At 48.0% G+C, this 22,499-nt stretch overlaps 1 protein-coding gene and 1 long non-coding RNA gene across 3 annotated transcripts; one reads left to right on the forward strand and one right to left on the reverse strand.

Annotated features, from left to right (window-relative positions):
* Positions 1 to 923: 923 nt before the first annotated feature.
* METTL26 (methyltransferase like 26) lies at positions 924 to 17,742 on the reverse strand. 2 transcript variants are annotated; one of them, XM_040356601.1, is made up of 7 exons: positions 17,632 to 17,741; positions 17,201 to 17,489; positions 14,212 to 14,371; positions 9,928 to 9,987; positions 8,355 to 8,422; positions 4,838 to 4,916; positions 924 to 1,012 (listed from the first exon to the last, which is right to left on the reverse strand). In XM_040356601.1, exons 2-7 carry the CDS (start codon positions 17,395 to 17,397, stop codon positions 965 to 967), a joined length of 612 nt encoding a protein of 203 aa, XP_040212535.1. In that variant the 5' UTR covers positions 17,398 to 17,489; positions 17,632 to 17,741; the 3' UTR covers positions 924 to 964. The 2 variants fall into 2 exon arrangements, with proteins under 2 accessions (XP_040212535.1, XP_040212534.1); XM_040356600.1 differs by having other exon boundaries at positions 17,201 to 17,742.
* On the forward strand, positions 964 to 5,024 carry LOC120943356. The gene is made up of 2 exons (XR_005750284.1): positions 964 to 1,051; positions 4,863 to 5,024. It is a non-coding gene; the product is annotated as an uncharacterized LOC120943356 (long non-coding RNA).
* Positions 17,743 to 22,499: the final 4,757 nt, after the last annotated feature.

The following is a 22,499-nucleotide window of genomic DNA, read 5'->3' on the forward strand; positions in this document are numbered from 1 at the left end:
CACTCGGGTATAGTCGGGCAGTCTCGGCAACTTCCGCGCTCACGTCCTGGACATACAGGACGTCAGCGCGGGTAGCCGAGCATTGCCGACAATAAACGAGTGTCAGAGCGCAGTACACTCGTGTATTGTCGGCAATGCTCGGCTACCCGTGCTGACGTCCTGTACGTCCAGGACGTGAGCGCGGAAGTTGCCGAGACTGCCCGACTATACCCGAGTGTACTGCGCTCGGTATATGTCGGCGCAGTATTCAAAACTCAGCACGGGAAACGAGCGAGGACGCCACAGAAGGACACCGGACCCGCCGAAGAGGACACCGGACCCGCCGCAGAAGGACACCCGAAGCCGCAGAAGGACACCCGAAGCCGCAGAAGGACGCCGGACCCGCCGAAGAGGACACCCGAAGCCGCAGAAGGACGCCGGACCCGAAGAGGCCGCCGATGGACGCCGCACAAGACACCAAAACTGTAAGTACAAAAAATACTTTTTTCCACAGGATTCGGGGTCACATTAAGGGTGCGCGGTATACGCGGGAGCGCGTTATACCGCGATAAATACGGTAGTTACATTGATCCAAGGCAGACCAATGTAACTATGTATAGAATATCCATACCTGGAAATCTTCTTTAAACTATCCAGCTAGGCACAGGAAACTGAAGAGTGTAATATAAAGGGCAAAATAAGAAAATCAAGTATAGAGACAAAAAAAAAAAAAAAAAGTTAATACTTTCTGTTAAAAAATTGAGTGAATGTTTGTTTTTAGGACCAGAGACCAGCGCCGTCTATTGGTTCCAGATCTTGTTCTATATCAAAGCAGATACTGGAGCGCACAATTATACTCATACTAGAAGCCCCATCAGCAGGACAGACAAACCAGCAGCTTGGGAAAACCACATTGCAGACATATCCATACAGCATGTCCTAAGAAGGCGGGTGGCCTGTTGCTTTCCTCCCCGGTGACCCGCGATCACATCTTACGGAAGATCAAACACTTGTTATTTGCTGGCATATCAACCTGTAATACAAAACCAGACCGGAGATCAGTGGTACAAAGGTGAGTGTGTCAGAGTGTCCCTGCAGGGCTCACTGCAAATGGTTAGTTGTGGTCAGGTGTATGGGGGGGGGGGGGACTGAAAACAACAACCCATATTTGAGGAAGGTGTGAAAGTCTCTGCCGGTGTCACACAGACTCAGCAGAGAATATTGAGCTTTCCTCTAGTGCAGGGGTCTCCAAACTTTCTGAACAGGGGGCCAGTTTACTGTCTCTCGGACTTTGGGGGGGCCGGACTGTGGCCATTGGGAGTAGAAAAGGTCCCAAAGTCAGTGGGAATAAACAATGCGCCATCTTTGGGAAGGATTGTGCTCCATCATTGGTGTCATTGGGAGAAATTGTGCCCCATTGTTGGTGTCATTGGGTGAGATTGTGCCCCATTGTTGGTGTCATTGGGTAAGATTGTGCTCCTTTGTTGGTGGGAGGAGTTGTGCCCCATCATTGATGTCAGTTGGATGAATTCTGCCTCATTGTTGGTATTAGTGGATGAAATAGTGCCCCAAGGGCCTGATAAAAGCAAGCAACGGGCCAGATCTGGCCCCTGGGCCGCAGTTTGGACACCACTGCTCTAGTGGACTATTATAACTAGATTCAGAGACGTTTACGCCGGCGTATCAGTAGTTACTCTGAATCTACGCCGTTTTAAATTTAACCGTATTCTGGAAACCAGATACGCTTAAATTAGGCCAAGATACGAGCAGCGTAAGTCTCCTATGCCGTCGTATCTTAGGGTGCATATTTACGCTGGCCGCTAGGTGTCGCTTCCGTTGATTTTGGCGTAGAATATGCGAAAGAGCTAGATATGCCGATTCAGAAACGTACGTGTGCCCGGCGCATTTTTTTACGTCGTTTACGTAAGGCTTTTTCCGGCGTAAAGTTAGTCGAACAAAAAGCTGGCCTAGCCAATGTTAAGTATGGACGTCGTTCCCGCGTTGAATTTTGAAATTTTTACGTCGTTTGCGTAAGTCGTCCGTGAATGGGGCTGGACGGAATTTACGTTCACGTCTAAACCAATACGTCCTTGCGGCGTACTTTGGAGCAATGCACACTGGGATATGTCCACCAACGGCGCCGTTCGTTAAAAACGTCAATCACGTCAGGTCACGAATCATTTACATAAAACACGCCCCCCTGTTCATCATTTGAATTAGGCGCGCTTACGCCGGCCCATTTACGCTACGCCGCCGTAACTTAGGAGGCAAATGCTTTGTGAATACAGCACTTGCCTCTCTGACTTACGGCGGCGTAGCGTATATGCGATACGCTAAGCCGCCTCAAAATTAAGCCAGTCTTTCTGAATCTGGCTACTAATCTCAAATGATCGAGTATAATGATCAAGTTGTAGAAACATCTCAAAGATGATCAGTGGAAACAGGATGCACCTGAACTCAATTTTGAGTGTCGTGGCAAAGGCTGTGAATACTTCTGTACATGGGATTTTTTTTATTTTTTTATTTTTATTTGAAAAGATTTCAAACAAACTTCTTTCACGTTGTCATTATGGGGTATTGTTTGTAGAATTTTGAGGGGAAAAAATGAATTTAATCAATTTTGGAATAAGGCTGTAACATAACAAAATGTGGAAAAAGTGAAGCGCTGTGAATACTTTATGAATGCACTGTATTTCCTTATCATGCTCAATCAGGACAATAAAAGAAAAACATTGCTGGACAACTGAAATACAACTGGCTGCTTTTTGTTGTATTATTATGCTTATGAAACAGAGGGAGCAGCACTGCCTCCATATGAAAGTATTATGTAGCAAAAGTTCAGGGGCATTTTTTCCGTTAATGCTGTGAATGCAAAAAGGTAAATAAAATAGCAACATATTGGTTAACTGGATGTGTCTTTTTTCAACCAGACTATGTAACTGTGTAGCAGCTCTGACTGCAAAGCTTGTAGCTGTCCCCGGCAGTACAGTGGAACCTCGGATTACGAGCATAATCCGTTCCAGAAGAATGCTCGTAATCCAAAGCACTCGCATATCAAAGCGAGTTTCCCCATAGAAGTCAATGGAAAACGAAAATAATTTGTTCCGCATTGACTTCAATGGCATGCAATACTGCATGTGGCCAGAGGTGGGGGCGCCGGAACAGCCTCAGAAACACCCGAAAAGGCCCAAGGACAGCTCAGCTGACCTCGGCAAACCTTGGCAAGGCTCGAAACTGAGTATTTCCAAGGTTTTCCAAGCATTTCCGAACAGCTCCGATTGGCTGTGCTCGGCTCCGGCGCCCCCCTACCTCAGGACAAACGCGGTACTGCACACCGCTTTGGCTTGAATCCTGCTTGTATTGCGAGACAACACTCGTAAACCGAGTCAGGATTTTTAACCACTTGACCACCAGGCACGTAAACCCACTTAATAACCAGACCAATTTTCAGCTTTCGGTGCTCTCACAATTTGAATGACAATTACTCAGTCATACAACATTGTACCCAAATGAAATTTTAGTCCTTTTTTTCACACAAATAGAGCTTTCTTTTGGTGGTATTTAATCACAGTTGGGTTTTTTATTTTTTGCGCTATAGGAGAAAAAATACAAAAAAATCTGTAAAAAAAATGAATTTTCTTTGTTTCGGTTATAAAATTTAGCAAATTAGTATTTTTTCTTCATTCTTTTGCAGAGTATTGCGGGGTATTGCAGAGTATTGCGGGGCATTGCAGGGTATTGCGGGGCATTGCAGGGTATTGCGGGGCATTACAGTAAGTAGCATTGGAAGGCTAAAGCAGATAACAACAAAAACCTGGGGAATGCCCAGGGAAAAACCAAGCCTACTTACCGACCAGCTTGCAGAAAACCAATTAACCTGTCTACAGTATGCGTTAAAAACAGGGGTTCAGTCCGCACGCATTTGCAAACGCATGCGTGAGCCACAGAGCCGCGCCAAGGCACCCTGCAATATCTGTGGTCCTAACACTAAACAATGAGCGTCCCCACAGTGGAGGCACATGCATTTTAATGGATAGACAAGGGCAGGTGAACTGAAGGGAAGCCACCCCTCCTTTAAAGGTACAAGAGCACACCAAGCACCCAGCATATAGCACAATGGCTGCAAAGGTGTTGGTGCACTGATGGACCAATATAAACACCACAGGTGAAGCATAAACATGTCCACTGCCAGCTATAGACGGGGGCATGGTTTTTGTTGTTATTGCGGGGCATTGCAGGGTATTGTGGGGCATTGCAGGGTATTGTGGGGCATTGCAGGGTATTGTGGGGTATTATGGGGTATTATGGGGTATTGCGGGGTATTGCAGAGTAGTGTGGGGTATTGCAGAGTAGTGTGGGGTATTGCAGATTAGTGTGGGGTATTGCAGAGTATTGCACAGTATGGGTATGGAGCAGAGTATTGTTAGTATGGAGCAGGGATGGCTGAGCAGGGATGGATGGCTGGATCTGTGACTGCATTTGTCACAGATCCAGCCCACAGCACTCGTGCTGCATCCGCTCTCTCCCCTCTCCTCTCACACTGTACCGTTCGGTACAGAGAGGGGAGGGAGGAACCGGCATCATCACATGACGCCGGTTTGTTTACAAGTGATCGCTCCGTCATTGGACGGAGCGATCACGTGGTAAACCACCGCTATTACGCTGCTGCATAAAATCGAAATCAGAATTCAAACACTACATCTTAAACTGCTTCAAGAATGTAAGTTGGAAAGAAAAAAAAAAAAGTGTCAAGCCCTAAAAGACACGGATCATATTTATGAAGGGCTATGCCGGGTGGTGTACATACGGCAGCCATAGTGGCGCATAGTAGCACAAGAGTGTAATAAGAGGGCTTTACCATTCTCTCCAATGTCAATCCACAGGATTTCCCCAGCTTTTGCAGGTCTGCTGTATCCCAGATCCCCCAGGCAGGATTACTGCAAAATGAGGAGAAGTTTCAACTCCGGCAACACAAGACGAAATATTAGAAGCAGACTGTTGATTTATGCTGCAAACTATATATAATAAACCTCTATGGACATGTATGGGAATGTAATAATCCTATATACAGGTGAATCTCCAAAAAAATTGAATATCAACAAAACGTAAAATGATTTCAGTAATTCATGGTTTCTTTTAATTTTAAAGGATTATGGCTTACAGCCAATGAAAACCCAAAATTCTGTATTTCTGAAAATTAGAACATTGTGAAAAAGTTCAATATTAGACTCATGGGGGTAGATCCACGTACAGCGGCGCATTAATCCGCCGGGCGTAGCGTATCCAAGATACACTACGCCGCAACTTATTTTTTTTTTTCGAATCCTCAAAGAATTCGCACCGTAAGTTACGGTGGCGTAGTGTATCTTTGGCGGCGTAATGGCGCGGCATTCAAATCTCTGTGATGGGGGCGTGTTTTATGTAAATACGTCGTGACCCAACGTAAACAACGTTTTTTTCGCACTGCACATGCGCCGTCCGTGGGGGTATCCCAGTGCGCATGCTTGAAATGAAACCGGAACAAGCCAATGTTTAAGACGGTGACGTCATTCTACGCAAATCCCTATTCGCGAACGACTTACGCAAATTACGTAAAAAAATTCAAAATGCGAGGCGGGAACGACGGCCATACTCAACATTGAGTATGTCTCATAATAGCAGGTTTAACTATACGCCGGAAAAAGCCGAACGCAAACGACGTAAAAAAATGCGCCGGCCGGACGTAGGTTCGTGGATCGCCGTAACTAGCTAATTTGCATACTCGATGTGGAATTCAACGGAAACGCCACCTAGCGGCCGCCGAAAAATTGCACCTAGGATCCGACGGCGTACTAAGATGTACGCCTGTCGGATCCATCCGAGATGCCGTTGTATCTTGTTTTGTAGATACAAAACAAAGATACGACGCGCAAAATTTGAAATTACGCGGCGTATCAAGAGATACGCCGGCGTAATTCTTTCGTGGATCTGGCCCATGGTGTCACACTCTAATCAGCTAATTAGAGGAGTTGTAAAGGAAAAAAAAAATTGCCTATAATTAATGTCTGCAAGGTAGACAGACAGAATAGTGTAATGATTCTGTTAAAAAACGAGTAAATACCAATAAATTCCTTCATCTATATCACCTCCGGCGTTCTAGTTTCTGTTCTCTCATTCACTTCCTGGTTTGCGGCGCTCGTTCATGTAAGAACTACATTTCCCAGTATGCATTGCGGCACGCCCAGTAATTCACACCTCCTTGAAGTCTCTAACACGTAGAGAGCGTCCTGCCACACAGATGTAGTTCCCAGGAGGGGGCGAGCACGTTACTGACCACCGCAGTAAAGCCTCCCGTCACGATGGTGAGTAAAATCAGACAAGCAGGAAGTGAACAGAACAGAGAAGAAATAGAGCAACTTCTGAGCAAAAACAAACAATGAGGAAGTGAAAAGAGGAATGTCTGCAGGTAAAGGATGCTTATTATGAAAAAAATGTTTTTCCTTTACAACCCCTTTAACTAAGTTGATCGTTAGAACGGCAATGTTGGGAAACCTGTCTTGATCAGCGGCTGATCAGTGTATTCTTACAGCCTGCTGGCTGATTAAAAAAAAAAAAATCATCTATGGTCAGCTTTGCTCTTCCTCACTCTATACAAAGCTACATTTGGTTATTTAATTAGCAATATTTTAAAGCAGTGGTTCTCAACCTGGAGGTCAAATGATGATTTGCCAGGGGTCACCTAATCCTGGGCTGTTCCTGAAGCCCACACCACTCTCCCAGCCTTTAGCAGGGCTATCTCTGGAGCCTGTGGCTGCCCAGCTGTGGTGTTCCTGGAGCCCGCAGCCGCCCATTCAGTTCACGGCATGGCTAGGAGGCAAAGACTAGAGGTCAGCTGACTGGTGAGGAATGTAAAGTGGGAGGGGCTGGAGGAGACCCTATCTCCTGATTTCGGCATAGGTGTCACTGCTACGAGACACCACAAAGTCAGAGACACAGTGAGTAACACTACCTGTGATTATAGTTTCCATTAAAACAGGGCTTGACAAATGTGCTTGAAATCTAGGTGTCAGCTAAAAAAGTTAGGAGGACCACGTCCCGCACCCCGTCCCGCCGAGCTCACGTGCAGAAGCGAACGCATACATGAGTAGCACCCGCATATGAAAGCGGTGTTGAAACCACACATGTGAGGTATCACCGCGATTGGTAGAGCGAGAGCAATAATTCTAGCCCTCTAGAGCTTCCCTGTAACTCAAAACATGCAACCTGTAGAATTTTTTAAACGTCGCCTATGGAGATTTTAAAGGGTAAAAGTTTTATATTTTGAAGCGTGACATGTTGGGTATCAATTTACTCGGCGTAACATTATCTTTCACAATATAAAAAAAAAATTGGGCTAACTTTACTGGTGTCTTATTTTTTAATAAAAAAAATTATATTTTTTCCCAAAAAAGTGCGATTGTAAGACCGCTGCGCAAATACGGTGTGACAGAAAGTATTGCAACGACCGCCATTTTATTCTCTAGGGCAGTGGTCTCCATACTTTTCAAGCAAAGGGCCAGTTTACTGTCTTTCAGACTTAAGAGGGGCCGGATTCTGACCAGTGGGGGTAGAAAATTCCCCAGGGCCGAGCATCAGTGAGAATAAACATGACCCCAGTGTTGGTGGGCAGTAGGAGGAGGAATAGTGCTCCATCATTGCTATTGGTGGAATAAATAGTGCCCCATTGTTGGTGTCATTGGGAGGAATAGTGCCTGATATCGTTGAAAGCAATACTGCCCCAAGGGCCAGATGAAGGCCAGCAAAGGGCCACATCTGGCCCTCGGGCCGCAGTTTGGAGACCCCTGCTCTAGGGTGTTAGAATACAAAATATATATAATGTTTGGGGGTTATAATTAGAGGGAAGGAGATGACAGTGAAAACAGACAGGGGAAGCACCATTAGAAATTTTGGTTGTCTTGTCATACCAACGGCCACCACAAGATGACGCCAGATCACAGAAAGAAAGCATAGGCCTGCAGAAGGCCGCGGCCTCAATTACCGGCCGGTGTGGCCCGACATGATCACGCGCGGGGGGGGGGGGGTGGCGCACAGAGACACAGGATGCCCCAGGTCACAAATTCTAGACACAATTGCGACCTGGCGCCTGGGGTTCGTCGAACCCTGCATTAAAAGGACTTGGGTAGCGCTAAATGTCCGTGGGTTGACTTATTTGTCTTGACTCGAGTGCTAACAAATTTTACGGTTAGGGGTCACCACAACTTGGGAAATTTTATTAAGGGGTCACAGCACTAGAAGGTTGAGAACCACTGATCTAAAGAATGAGAACCAATATAACACAACAGACAAGGACGTTGTTAGAGGTGTACATGTACATATAATATACACAGAAAGAGTACCTGTTTTTCAGACTCTGATTAAAGTCGATATTACTCTGAGGGGAGAGGATGCCATTAACAGAGTAGGGCTGTGGAGAGAACAGATTCAGTCAGTGCCCCGCTACACACATAATGTTTGGCAATGTGGAGATTTTTCTCCAGATTAGAGAGGAACACTATGGCTCCATTAGGCCCCTTTCACACAAAGGGTCCAATCAGGTCCGCCTGTCAGTTTTTCAGGTGGACCTGATCAGATCCTGCATTCACCCCTATGGACCAGCAGGGGGTGGTTCTACAGCCCCAAGGTTTTTTTTACCTTAAAGCGGATGTTCCGCCAAAAAAAAATATTAAAAGCCAGCAGCTACAAATACTGCAGCTGCTGACTTTTAATATTAGGACACTTACCTGTCCTGGAGTCCAGCGCCGTCCGCAGCAGAGGACGAGCGATCGCTCGTCACTCTGCTGCTCCCCCCGCCATCCTCAGTGAGGGAACCAGGAAGTGAAGCGCTGTGGCTTCACTGCCCGGTTCCCTTACGGCACATGCGCGAAACGCGCCGCGGCCGCCGATTGGCTCCCGCTGTGTGCTGGGAGCCGAGTGTTCCCAGCACACAACGGGGGGGCGACGGGATGTGACGCAATGCCCGTCTTTTGCCCGTGAATGCCGGGCCAGAAGTGGGTGCAAATACCTGTCTTTAGACAGGTATCTGCACCCCCCCCCCCCTGAAAGGTGTCAAATGTGACACCGGAGGGGGGGAGGGTTCCGATCGGCGGGACTTCACTTTAGGGTGGAGAACCGCTTTAATGCAGCAAGGTAAAAAATCTTTGCTGCTGCAGGATGCCCCCAGCCCCCCTTCCCCCACCCGCCTTATTCTTGCCTGAGCCCAATCCGATCAAGCGACATGCAAGAGAGCTCTTGCTGCTGTCTTCCTCCTCATTGGGCAGATTGATAGCAGCAGGAGCCTCAATCAAATGCTCTGATGAGGGAGGTGGTGCCAGGTTGCCCGGTCTGAGTCAATAGACGCAGACAGGTCAGCTCGGAAGCAACACTGCACAGGTGCCCCCATGGAAAGCGGCTTTCCAAAGGGGCAATTGCCGAAGAGGAGGAGCCTTTGGGGAACCCAAAAAACAAGGATCAGGACTGCTCTGTGCAAAACCATTGCACAGAGCAGGTAAATATACCATGTTTGTTATTTTTAATAAAAATAATAATAATAATAAAAAAAAAAAAATAACAAAAAGGTTTAATGTTACTTTAGGGCTCCCCATAGATGGCTTGAGTTTTGACCTATTCCTGCTGAATCAGTCAAAATGGTCCTGCAACCATCTTTTGGCTTAACAGAAGTCCATTTAAAAGAAATCGACTCAGCCAGGTAGAAAACGATCAGCTGAAGAGTGATTGCATCCTATCAGATACAGTCTTCTATTCGGCAGCTGTGGTTGCGGTTGCCTGAATACAATAGAAATTCCTCTGTCCATTAAGTTTAGCATGGATGGGGGAATCTCACAGGCTGAACAGCCAAAATTCAAGCCGTCTATGGCCAGCCTTAGATCTGTCATGCAGAAAGAAATTCAATCCACAAGAGGTCAGTCTTACCCCATAGGTCAGGAGCACACCGCCAGGCTGGAGCACATGGCCCGCTCCATTAAAGAGACCCTGTAACAGACAAAGTGAGAAAAGGGGACAATAAGGAGAAAGGTCACATACCAGGCATGAAAATACAAGAAGGAAACACGAGGGAATCATTTTACACTTTTCATCTCATCTTCAAATACAGGGTAGAACTGTCCACTTGCCTGGTTTTCAGGCCATAGAGGTTTCAGCTAGTCAGGTCTTGCACAATCCAATAGTTGAGAGATTTAAAGCTGAATATACATGTACCAAACTGGGATTGTACAATCTCCTTCATATTTATCAATAACTACCGTATTTATCGGCGTATACCGCGCGCCGGCGTATAACGCGCACCCCAAGCTTAGAAAGGAAGTTTAAGGAAAAAAACTTACATTTTGGATTCTCAGTCTTGTCGGTGTCCATCTGCTGTCTTGCCCAGGGGTCATCGGCGGCCTTGTCCGGCGTCCGTCTGCGGCCTTGCGCAGGGTCCGTCCAGCCTTGTCGGTGTCTGTCTGCTGTCTTGCACGGCGTCCATCGGCGGCCTTGTCCGGCGTCCGTCTGCGGCCTTGCGCAGGGTCCGTCCAGCCTTGTCGGTGTCCGTCGCTTCCGTCTGCCGGTCAGTCCAGCCTTGTCGGTGTCCGTCGCTTCCGTCTGCCGGTCCGTCCAGCCTTTTCGGTGTCCGTCACTTCCGTCTGCCGGTCCGTCCAGCCTTGTTGGTGTCCGTCGCTTCCGTCTGCTGGTCCGTCCAGCCTTGTCGGTGTCCGTCTGCTGTCTTGCCCGGCGTCCATCGGCGGCCTTGTCCGGCGTCCGTCTGCGGCCTTGCGCAGGATCCGTCCAGCCTTGTCGGTGTCCGTCGCGTCCGTCCAGCCTTGTCGGTGTTCGTCGCGTCCGTCTGCCGGGAGTTGCAGCGTTGTGTGTTTGAGTTTGGCGCCTCGGTCGAGCTGTGCAGAGCCGGATATCCAGGGGGCTCGGCTACTCTCGCGTGGCTGCGGGCGGAGCCTAGCCGAGTGCGCAGTACACTCGGCTCGGTCTTTGTTGGCGGCGCTCAGAGACAGCGGAGATCGGCGTATAACGCGCACCCGCAATTTTCCCCTGATTTTAAGGGGAAAAAAGTGCGCGTTATACGCCGATAAATACGGTATATAGTGAAACAGCCCACCTAATCAATCCACATCCAAATTATAATTCAGCCCCAATCAGGCAGGCCCTTGCTAAGTCTGGGTTCACACCTCCAATGGATGCAGCTTACAGCAGGGGTCCGGTGTGTCTCCGTTCTCCATTTCAGGGACACATTTTTGCCTGAATTCGGCCCTGAAACAGAGCCAAAAGACGCACAGCGTTCCTGTACAAGCTGCAACAGAGATATGTGAACTGGCTCCATTGAGAACCTGTCACAACCTCCTGTCATGCGAATTGGATGCGGGGGGAAACACACATCCAATTCGCATAGGTGTGAACCCAGCCTTAGTGTTGCTAAATTTAAAAGAAGATTGTACAACCAATTTGTAACGTGTATGGTCATGCTAAAGAACAGAAAGATTGTAACACGGATTGCCGCAGGCTGTGTAAAGGCATTCTCAGCATTGTCATACATGGATCAAATCTAGGCCGCTTCTGAATTATTTGGCCTTTGTTCTGTGGGTGGCCCTGACATCCCCCTCAGGTGAAACATTCTCACCTGAACAGTGCCTGCATCCAATCAGATGCAAGCAATGTTCGGGTATTCCGATAGCCAGCACAGCAGATTTAGTCATAAACGTTGGCCCAGATTCAAAGAGATTTGCTCTTTTTTTGCGGAGGCACAGGGCAACGATTTTGCCCTGCGCCCCCGCAAATTTGCGCCGCTGCCCTCGATTCAAGGAGCAGTAGCTCCGTAAATTGCGAGGGCGCGCCAGCAAAATTGCCCGACGTAAGCGCGCGCAATGTAAATGATCCCGCCGATTGTAAAGCGCATGCTCCATCGGGAAACTTTCCCGACGTGCATTGCGGCAAATGACGTCGCAAGGACGTCATTTGCTTCAAAGTGAACGTGAATGGCGTCCAGCGCCATTCACGATTCACTTACGCAAACGACGTAAAATTCGAATGTCGCGACGCGGGAACGAATCAGGAATCAGGAGAACTCGTTACGCCGGCGCAAGTCAGCAATTGCGCTGCGTAACTATGGTTACGCAGGCGCAATTGCTTACTGAATCTGGGCCGTTGTTTATAGTGGATGGGGATATGAAGTCATTTTTCTAGTTCAGACAGCAGGGCTGAACAGAACAAAATCTTCAACAGGAGCTCCAGTCTGGATTTTTATTTTTTAAGTCAGTAGATACAGATCCTGTAGCTGCTGACTTTTAATATAAGGACACTTACCTGTCCAGGGATTCCGCAAAGTTGGCACCCCGACTGGGGGGGTTGAAAATGCACATAGATCGTTGATTGACGATCTTACACAGAAGTGGGAGCGGGTACCTGTCAAAACCAGGTACCCGCTCACCCCCAAAAAGCACATGGAAGGCGACGCATGTCAAAAACAAAAAATTCCCAGCCAGCCTGCAACAAACCGAATTGTCCTGTCTAACAGTTCAGGATAAAACCCAGGGGTTTAGTTTGCATACATTTGCAAATACATGCATTAGCTGCAGCGGCCACATCACTGCCCCCCCCCCCCCCCCACCTATTGTACTGCAGTCCTAACTCTATAATTTTGAGAGTCTCCTGAGTTGGAGCACATATATAATCATATATACCGTATATACTCGAGTATAAGTCGAGTTTTTCAGCACATTTTTTTGTGCTGAAAATGCCCCCTCGGCCTATACTCGAGTCATCTTTTTGCGCCCGATCTCCCGGACTTTGGGGACCCGGTACTGGCCAGGCCGTAGGTCCTCTGAACCCCGCACATGTAGCCCCATTCTTTCTCTACAAGTTTTCAAAGTTTCAAACCCGGGCACCCCTTCCATAGACTCCCATGTTAAACTGTCATTTCTCCGGTGACTTTGGGGACCCGGTACCGGTGGGTGGTAGGACCCCAACCTTGGCACACATGTAGCCCCACTCTTCCTCTACAAGTTTTCAAAGTTTGTTGTCCAGGGGACCTACGGCTGGGGAGCACCGATTTTTCAAATCCGGGCACCCCTTCCATAGACTCCCATGTTAAACGTCAGTCTAGTCATGGACACAGTGAGGTATTGGCACAGTGAGGCATGGGCATAGCCAGGCACAGCGAGGCATGCACATGGACACAGTGAGGCATGCAGATGGACACCCTAGGCTTATACACGAGTCAATGCGTTTTCCCATTTTTTTGTGTTGAAATTAGGTGCCTCGGCTTATATTCGGGTCGGCTTATACTCGAGTATATGCGGTAAGTTATGGGAGGGAGCTCACACCTGCTTAAAAGTACAGGACACCCAACAAATTGTACAATGGCAGGGTTTTAACGTGAAAGGTTAGACAAGCTCAATTTGGTTTGTTGCAGGCTGGCTGGTAATAAGTTGAGATTTACTGGTTGTTGGTTTTTGACAATGGTCCGAGACCTAAGGCCTCATTCACACGATGCGGATCCGCTCAGCGGAGTCCGCCAGCTCAGCGGGAGATCTCTCCGTTGTGCCGGCGGATGACAGGTCCATCTTTGCTCACTGAGCGGGGAGGGGCCTGTCAGATCGCCGCTGATTCCTATGGAGAGATTGAACGAAAACGGACAGCATGTCCCTTTTCATCAGATCTCATTCGATCCAATAAGACAGAGGGCGAACGTATCGCCATACGTATGATTTTAGCGGATCGGATGGCAGACGGGTGTCAGCGGACACATCTCTGCTGACACCCACCTGCCCATAGGAGTCAATGGATGGCCCACTTGAATCCGCCTGAAAAAACAGACAGATGGATCTGAGCGGGCTTGCCGTGTGAAAGGGGCCTTAATGACACACAAATCTCGTCACCATCAGCCCCACACATGGCCAATCTTACTTGTCTTTACATTAAAACATGCTTGGGACAAACCTAGCATAGGTTTATTTTAGCGCAATAACCTTTCCCCTTTGTTCTATGTTGTTGTGTTCGTATTAACACTCCGTTGTTGCAGCTTTATTAGCAATTTATTGACTTTTTAATATTTCTTAGCGCGGTATTTTTCTTTCTTTAAACCTAGATCTATACTAAGACAAAACAAGTTAACAAAAACATTTTTAAATATACAGGCAGACTCCATCTTTTTCTGCTGTCACTCTTTTATATACGTTTCTAAATCCAAACAATGATAGATGTAGTGACCTTGGTACAGCTGGGCTCTGTGATGTGAATCATGTTGATGCAGACGATGAGATGAAGCGAGTCTGGCGCTAGTCCCCAGGTCTCCCAGTTCAGAGAGACGTTCAGAGTACGAGGCTGCTCCACATTGCTCAGAGATCCTTTACTGATGTATTCAGAAATACTGCCAGGAGACAGACAAGATATAATGCAGGTTAGAAGATGCAGCTCATTAGACTGGCAATACATTATATGGAATCTGACACATGTTAACCACTTAAGCCCCGGACCATATTGCTGGTCAAAGACCAGAGCACTTTTTGTGATTCGGCACTGCGTCGCTTTAACTGACAATTGCGCGGTCGTGCGACGTGGCTCCCAAACAAAATTGGCGTCCTTTTTTCCCCCCACAAATAGAGCTTTCTTTTGGTGGTGGTTGATCACCTCTGCGGTTTTTATTTTTTGCGCTATAAACAAAAATAGAGCGACAATTTTGAAAAAAATTTATATTTTTTACTCTTTGCTATAATAAATATTCCCCAAAAATATATAAAAAAAAAAAAATGTTGTCCTTAGTTTAGGCCGATACGTATTCTTCTACCTATTTTTCGTTAAAAAAAAAAAAAACGCACACACAGCTCCCGGTCCTCGCTCTGTAACAAGCGATCGCCGGGCACGCGCACGCCCCTATTGGCTGCTGGGCGAGGTGACGTATAGCTACGTGCTCTCGCCCAGTAGAGCTGACCTGCCACCGTAAAACTGCGGCGGCTGGTCGGCAAGCAGTTAACGTGCATTGCGTAAGAAAAAAAAAAAAAACACCGACAGCAGATTTCATGGACGCCGTGTGATTGCTATGCAGTGTGATGTGGGGAAGCGCAGCTAATCTTGTGCGTTTCCTGCATTGCTACAGTGTGAACCAGGGCTTACTGTGTTACTAAAGTCTAAATTGTTTTTAAAAATGAAAACAACAAAACATGTTACACTCACCTGCTCTGTGTAGTGGTATTACACAGAGCGTCCCCGATCCTCCTCTTCTTGGGTCCCAGGAGACCTTGGCTCCTCCTCTTCTATGTGTATCCCCATAGCAAGCCGTTTGCTATGGGGACACATAGTGCATGCTCGCTCCCGACCTGTGCGTCTATAGAGCCACGCTCCATAGACTTACACAAGAGGACTGCCCCCCTGAATTGTTTACCTTAACGTAACCAATGCATTAAAGGAAAAACATTTTTTTTGCTGAAATGACTGTTTACAGGGTATAGAGACATAAAAGTTAACTGATTTATTTTAAAAACTATTAAAAATAGATAAAAATCAATCATATAATGTACCTGTAGTTTCTAGTTTCTGCCTCTGTGCTATACAGAGCCATAGAGCAGTGATGGTTTGGAAAATGAAACTAGAATCTCCCAGTACTGTGGTGATCAGGAAACAGACAACCAGGAAGTGTCCAGAACAGAGCAGAATTACAGCAACACCAGAGCAAAAACGAACAATGAGGACATGAAACCAGGACTGCAGTAAGGTAAAGGAAGCTATTTAGCTAAAAAAAAAGAATTCCCTAGTGACCCTTTAAGGTCAAAAACTTTAGCAGTAAAGCGTCACTAGTTTTAGCGGCGCTTTACCGTCGTTTTAGCTGCGCTTTTCGGCCGCTAGCTGGGCGCTTTTAACCCCTGCTAGTGGCCGAAGAAAGGGTTAAATGTGCCCTAAAACGCACAACGCTGGCAAAGCGCCTCGGCAGTGGTGCCCATTAATTTCAATGGGCAGGAGCTTTGTACACACCGCTCCAAAGATGCAGCTTGCAGGACTTTTTCTAACGTTTTTTCAGGTGCTTTTTTTTAGCCCTTTAGCGCAGGGGTCTCAAACTGGCGGGCCCTCCAGCTGTTGTGAAACTACAAGTCCTATCATGTCTCTGCCTGTTGGAGTCATGCTTGTAACTGTCAGCCTTGCAATGCCTCATGGGACTTGAAGTTTCACAACAGCTGGAGGGCTGCCAGTTTGAGAGCCCTGCTTTAGTGCCTGAAAAACACCTCCAGTGTAAAAGGGGTCTAAGGGAGGGTTATAACCCCTGTAAGGTTTTTTTTTGTGCAAGTCACATGTGAGTGGTGCAATTTAGGTCCATTCATTTTTTAATTGCACCGCACCAAAAGTAGTGCATGTATTACTTTTGGAAACACGCTGCACCCGGATTGCATGCTACTTTGTACCATGCGACTCCGATGCAGGTAAACGCACCGCGTTTGCGACCTGCATTTGGGTCGTCATTAACATTGCACTGACACCCACCGCACATCGCAAGGGTAGTGCGTTTTGAACGTGGCGCAGAAAACGCGCATGGATCGTGGGTTTCCCCACACCTTGTTCTAGTGTGAACCGGGGCTGAGTCACTGGAGAGCCCACTGCCACCAGAGTTGCCAACCTGCCGCACCATTTTTTTACTGACACAACATGGACAATTTACTGGCGGAGCACATTTTTTACTGGCAACCTGAGAAATGACAGAACTCCTATTGAAAACTAACACAGTGACTATTTAAACGGTATAAGAATGTAAACACTGACAATACCTATAACAAAGTAATTTGCTTGATTTACACTTAAAAAGTCAACACAGCATGAAATTATCAGCTTGTGATATTTACTGGCAGTTGTAAAAAAAAAAAACACAGATTTTTACAAACTGTCAGTAAATTTACAGGCGGTTGGCAACCCTGACTGCCACAGTGCCACTAGGGATGAGCTCCGGCGTGTTTGCACAGTCCACATGCAGAGCCCGCCAGGAAGTCTGCATGGCGCTGCCCTAACCACAGGCAGGGAGACATTTCCCGATCTCTGAAGCCGAGCATCGGGAAATGTCTCCCCGCCTGTGATTAGCACAGCGCCTGGCAGACTTCCTGGCGGGCTCTGCATGTGGACTGTGCAAATACGCCGGAGCTCATCCCTAACTGCCACTATTACCTGAGCCATCACGTGACAGGTGCCATACCCCCCCCCGGTCACATGACTCACTCACCTCTTCAGGCAGCGCTGGTCCATCTCGGAGGGGATCCAGCGCACGTTGGGCAGCACCTGGGAAAAGTGGGCGGCGTGTTGCCCGGTGCCTGAGGCCACCTCCAGCACCCGGACCACCGGGACCTCCGGGTTCACATATTGCCGCAGCACCTGCAGGATCGGCTCCTTGTTCCTATCCGCCGACACGGCCACCAGCATCTTCGCCGCCCTCTGCGCCCACACACTGATGATGGGGTCCTGAGAGGCTCCGAAACGTTGCACTTTCACTCTTCTGTTGTGATGTGATCTTTCTTTAACAATAATAAAAAAAAAATGAACCTTATGTGAAAATCAGAGGTGTGCTGACAAATATTTACACCACACTGATTGCGGGACTACAACTCCCAGAATTCCCCCGGGGCCACAGCTAAACGGGACCTGTCTACATGTCACCTCTCCCACACAAGAGCTGGACGTTTAACTAAGGCGCTCCGCTATCATTCTGCCCCCGCTGCCACCGAACGTCCCTTGCCTTCTTGTTAAAATAAGCATGTAAACATAAACTGGCAACTTTGCCCATAATAAAAATGGCCGCCGGGCTTCCCCCAACGCATCGAGCAGGCGCGGTACCGCGCCTGCCACAACCAAGATGGCCGCCGACGCCGAAAAATCAGCTCTGCGCCGGCGCAAAGGTCCTTCCTCATAGGTGGAAGCCAGGAATCCATAAAAGACAGGTAGAGGTGTCGTGAGCTTGCTTTAAACGTGCCAAACAAAACGGGAAACTGCGGAACAGTTTTTTAAAAAAAAAAAATCATGTTAAAAAGTAATAACCATGCTGCACTAGGTGTTTATAGCTTTCAGGTGGCATTTTACACATCTGGGCACTCAAAAACTCGACACTAACTTTACAGTCATGACTAAAAATATTGGCACCCCTGATAGACAATGCACCACTTCCCCAGAAAAAAATAGTTGCAATTACAAATGTTTAGGCATTCTAATTTGTATTTCTTTTGTTTGTATTGGTATGACACAAAAATTGTATTTATTTATGGATGCTCGCGGGTATTCGCTGACTTTGCAAACAGTCAAAAATAGTTTTGGCCACCAACAACCTGTCATTAAAGTTTATGTGCAGTCTGTTCCTGCTGCCAGAGTGCAAGGGGTGACACCTGTGGGTAGCAGCACCACTAAAACTGCCCGCTGCCCTGATTAGCTGTGCCTTGCGCCACTGTGTACCTCAGCAGTGCGGACCAAAGCCGCCGCCTCCTCTCTTTTACATCTACAGAGGAGGAGGAGCAGCCTGTACTCGAGGGACACACAGTGGGCCAGATTCAGAAACAACTTACGACGGTGTATCTCCAGATACGCCGTCGTAAGTCTGAGTGTGAGGCGTCGTATCTTGGCGCCTGATTCAAAGAATCAGATACGCCTCACAGTTGCCAAGATACGAGCGGCGTAAGTCTCCTACGTCGTCGTATCTTGGGGTGCATATTTACGCTGGCCGCTAGGTGGCGCTTCCGTTGATTTCCGCATCAAATATGCAAATGACCTAGATACGCCGATTCACAAACGTAGTTCCGTCCGGCACATCTATATACGCCGTTTACGTAAGGCGTCGGTCCGGCGTAACTTTACCCCTCATAAAGCAGGGGTAAGTCATGTTAGGTATGGACGTCGGAACAGCGTCGTATTTTAGGTCGTTTGCGTAAGTCGTCCGTGAATGGGGATGGGCGTAGGTTCCGTTCACGTCGACTAAACATTGAGCCGGCGTAATTTACGGAGGAAATTCGACGTGATACTGAGCATGCGCGCGCATGCGCCATTCGTTAAGCCCGTCATTTACGTGGGGTCACGATTCATTAACATACAACATGCTCACTACCAGCCTAGTTTGAATTAGGCGGGCTTACGCGGGCCCATTTCCACTACGCCGCCGTAACTTAGAGCGCAAGTTCTTTCTGAATACGGGACCTGCCGCTCTAAGTTACGGCGGCGTAGTGTATCTGAGATACGCTACGCCCGCCTAAAGATAGGGGATTCTTTCTGAATCTGGCCCAGTGTGTGTATCTCTCAACGCTGTTCTGAGGTGTGTAAGGGGGTTGTCTATACTGCTGGGGGATCTGCACTGAGGGGGGGTCTGTAATGTTGGGGGGTCTGCACTAGGGGGGTGTCTGTACTGAGGGAGGTCTGTAATTCTGGGGGGGGGTGTCTGCCCTAGGAGGGGTGTCTGTACTGAGGGAGTCTGCACTGCTAGGGGGTGTCTGTACTGAGGAGGGTGTCTGTACTGAGGGTGGTCTGCACTGAGGGTGGGGTGTCTGTACTGATGGGGGGTCTGCACTGAGATGGGGGGTGCCTGTACTGATGGGGGTGTCTGCACTTAGGTGGGGGTATCTGTACTGATGGGGGGGTCTGCACTTAGGTGGGGGGGGGTCTGCACTAATGGAGGGGTTTATACTGAGGGGGGAGGTCTATACTGAGGGAGGGGGTCTATATTTATGGAAGGGTTCTGTACTTAGTGGGGGGGGGGGTCTGAACTGAGAAAGGGGGTCTGTACTTAGTAAGAGGGGTCTGTACTGCTGGAGGGGGGTCTGTAGTTAGTGGAGGAGGGTCTTTACTGAGGGGGGACTATAGTTGGTGGGGGGGTGACGCCATTTTTTTCCGCACTGGGTGACACCAACCATAGTGACTCCACTGCCTGCTGCTGCCATTCACAACATGACAAAACGTGCAAATCTAGCCTTACACATTTAAAATACAGTGGAACCTTGGATTACGAGCATAATCCATTCCAGGAGAATGCTTGTAATCCAAAGCACTTGCATATCAAAGCGAGTTTCCCCATAGAAGTCAATCGAAAGGAAGATAATTTGTTCCACAAATCCACATTGACTTCTATGGCATTCAATACTGCATGTGGCCAGAGGTGGGGGGGCGCCGGAGAGACTCAAAAATACTCGGAGACCGATTGGATGCACTCGGAGTGTATGACTCGCTGGGCGGCTTCTCCAGTTTCTTCCGTACAATCTGGTTGCTTCTTCTTCCGGCCAATCCGGTCTCAGAACCCGCTTTCAGGAGGGACAGCAGGAAGACAATAGCGAATGTTGATTCGCTATTGTCATAAGTGGGTGGGCTCAGGGCGCAGTGTTCTGAGCCCCGAGTCCAACCTTTTTGAAGCCGACGTCCATACTTAACATAGGATACCCCTCATATAGCAGGGGTAACTTTACGCCGGAAAAAGCCTAACGTAAACGACATAAAAAATGCGCTGGGCGGACGTACGTTTCTGAATCGGCGTATCTACCTAATTTGCATATTCCTCGCATAAATCTACGGAAGCACCACCTAGCGGCCAGCGTAAATATGCAGCCTAGGATACGACGGTGTAAGAGACTTACGCCGGTCGGATCTTAGGGAAATCTATGGGTAACTGATTCTATGAATCAGATGCATAGATACGACAACACAACTCAGAGTTACGACGGCGTATCCAGAGATACGCCCTCGTAACTGCTATCTGAATCCCGGCCTGTATATTTATGGTGCCTGGGATTACCTTGAGCTGTGCACAGCAGCCCATAGACATGAATGGATGAAGGTGGCTCGTACACAGCTATGCGCTGCTATTTGCATGAAGTAGCGCATGCACACAGACTTAAATCTTCTGCCCTTGTTGTTTTACCTTTGGATAGTAAAACATATTTTTTCTGCCAGTAAATACCTTATACAGCCCACTTCCTGTTTCTTGTCTGATAAAAAGCCTAGGCTTATGATGACATCATGCACAGCTCTATCTCTCACTCTCGAGAGAGTTCGCCAGGGAGGGGGGGATGAGTCATAACAGGGCCAATGAGAGCTGCAGGGTTGGAAGTGTACCTCTGTTTGTCTGTGCAAATCCAGGAAGTGAATGGGCAGCAGCTTCAGCTGCCCACAGTTAAAATGGCTGCAGCCTGACGTTGTGTAGGGAGATTTCTGCAGCATATTTGGCAAGTACAGAATCACAGTATATATAAAATAATATGCAAAGCAGTTGGAGGGAAGCTTCAGAATGGCAAAGATGTTTTTATTACAAATTATGTGAGCAGACTGCAGTTCCTCTTTAATGTACCAAATGCACATTAGGTAAGTTCGGTGCATTACATCTACAGTATGTGCATGTGATACTTTCACCCATGTGCATGAAGCTTTATGGTATTTTGTCCCCATGTATAGAACTTTAGAAAACTCCAAAGAAAGGCAACATACAAAGGACGAGCTCACAAATGATAGACATCAAATATGTTATTGTTCACCTGTAACAACAGACACTGGATTTGCATTACTGAACACCAGGCCCGGACTGGGACAAAAAATTGGCCCGGGCATTTTAGACTGAGCAGCCGGGGGGGGGGGGGGGGGTCGCCGCGACGGCGGACAATGATGGGATGTGGGGTTCCAGCACCTTGTACCTCTGGACCCCTTTACATTACACAGCAGCTTGCACCTCTGGACCCCTTTACATTACACAGCACCCTGGACCCCTTTACATTACATAACACTGCACCTCTGGACCCTTTTACATTACACAGCACTCTGCTCCTCTGGGCCCCTTTATATTACAAAGCACCCTGCACCTCTGGACTCCTTTACATTACACAGCACCCTGCACCTCTGGGCCCCTTTACATTACAGAGCACCCAGCAACTCTGGACCCCTTTACATTACACAGCACCCTGCACCTCTGGACCCTTTACATTACACAGCACCCTGCACCTCTGACCCCTTTACTTTACACAGCCCCCAACAGTTTGTTACACAGACACCCCCTAACAGTTCTGGACCCCCTGCATGTTACACTGGGGGGAGATGTGACATGTGGCCCCGCGGGCCGCTGCGACCCACCGGGCATATGTCCGGTATGCCCTATGGCCAGTCTGGGCCTGCTGAACACTGTAAAATATCCAGAGAGCGGAGTCTACGATGTATCCATTGAGCTGATATCAGTGTCATTCTGCTGAACTTTGCGTCTTCTTGGAGAGTTTCCTATAAATAAAGAAATTATTAAAAAAACACACAGACTCAAGTTAGACAACAATTGCAATTTCCTGTGAACCGGCCACAACATGGTTTAATAACTAATTCCGCTGTACCTTAAAGCGGTCCTCCACCCTAAAGTGGAGTCCCGCTGATCGGAACCCTCCCCCCCTCCGGTGTCACATTTGACACCTTTCAGGGGGGAGGGGGGTGCAGACACCTGTCTAAAGACAGGTATTTGCACCCACTTCCGGCCACACGCTACGGGCGAAAGACGGGCATTCCGTCACATCCCGTCTGTCGCCCGT

The sequence above is a fragment of the Rana temporaria genome, chromosome 6 (assembly GCF_905171775.1).
Source record: "Rana temporaria chromosome 6, aRanTem1.1, whole genome shotgun sequence".
Classification (NCBI taxonomy): Eukaryota; Metazoa; Chordata; class Amphibia; order Anura; family Ranidae; genus Rana; species Rana temporaria.

Excerpts from the sequence above, each read along its gene's own strand:
- METTL26 (XM_040356600.1), bottom strand. The coding sequence starts at position 17,397 with ATGCTGGTGGCCGTGTCGGCGGATAGGAACAAGGAGCCGATCCTGCAG. Across the intron at positions 14,372-17,200 it reads GACCAGCGCTGCCTGAAGAG|TATTTCTGAATACATCAGTA; the intron begins GTGAGTGAGTCA and ends GTCTCCTGGCAG. Across the intron at positions 1,013-4,837 it reads GATTGACATTGGAGAGAATG|GTTGATATGCCAGCAAATAA; the intron begins GTAAAGCCCTCT and ends TTTGTATTACAG.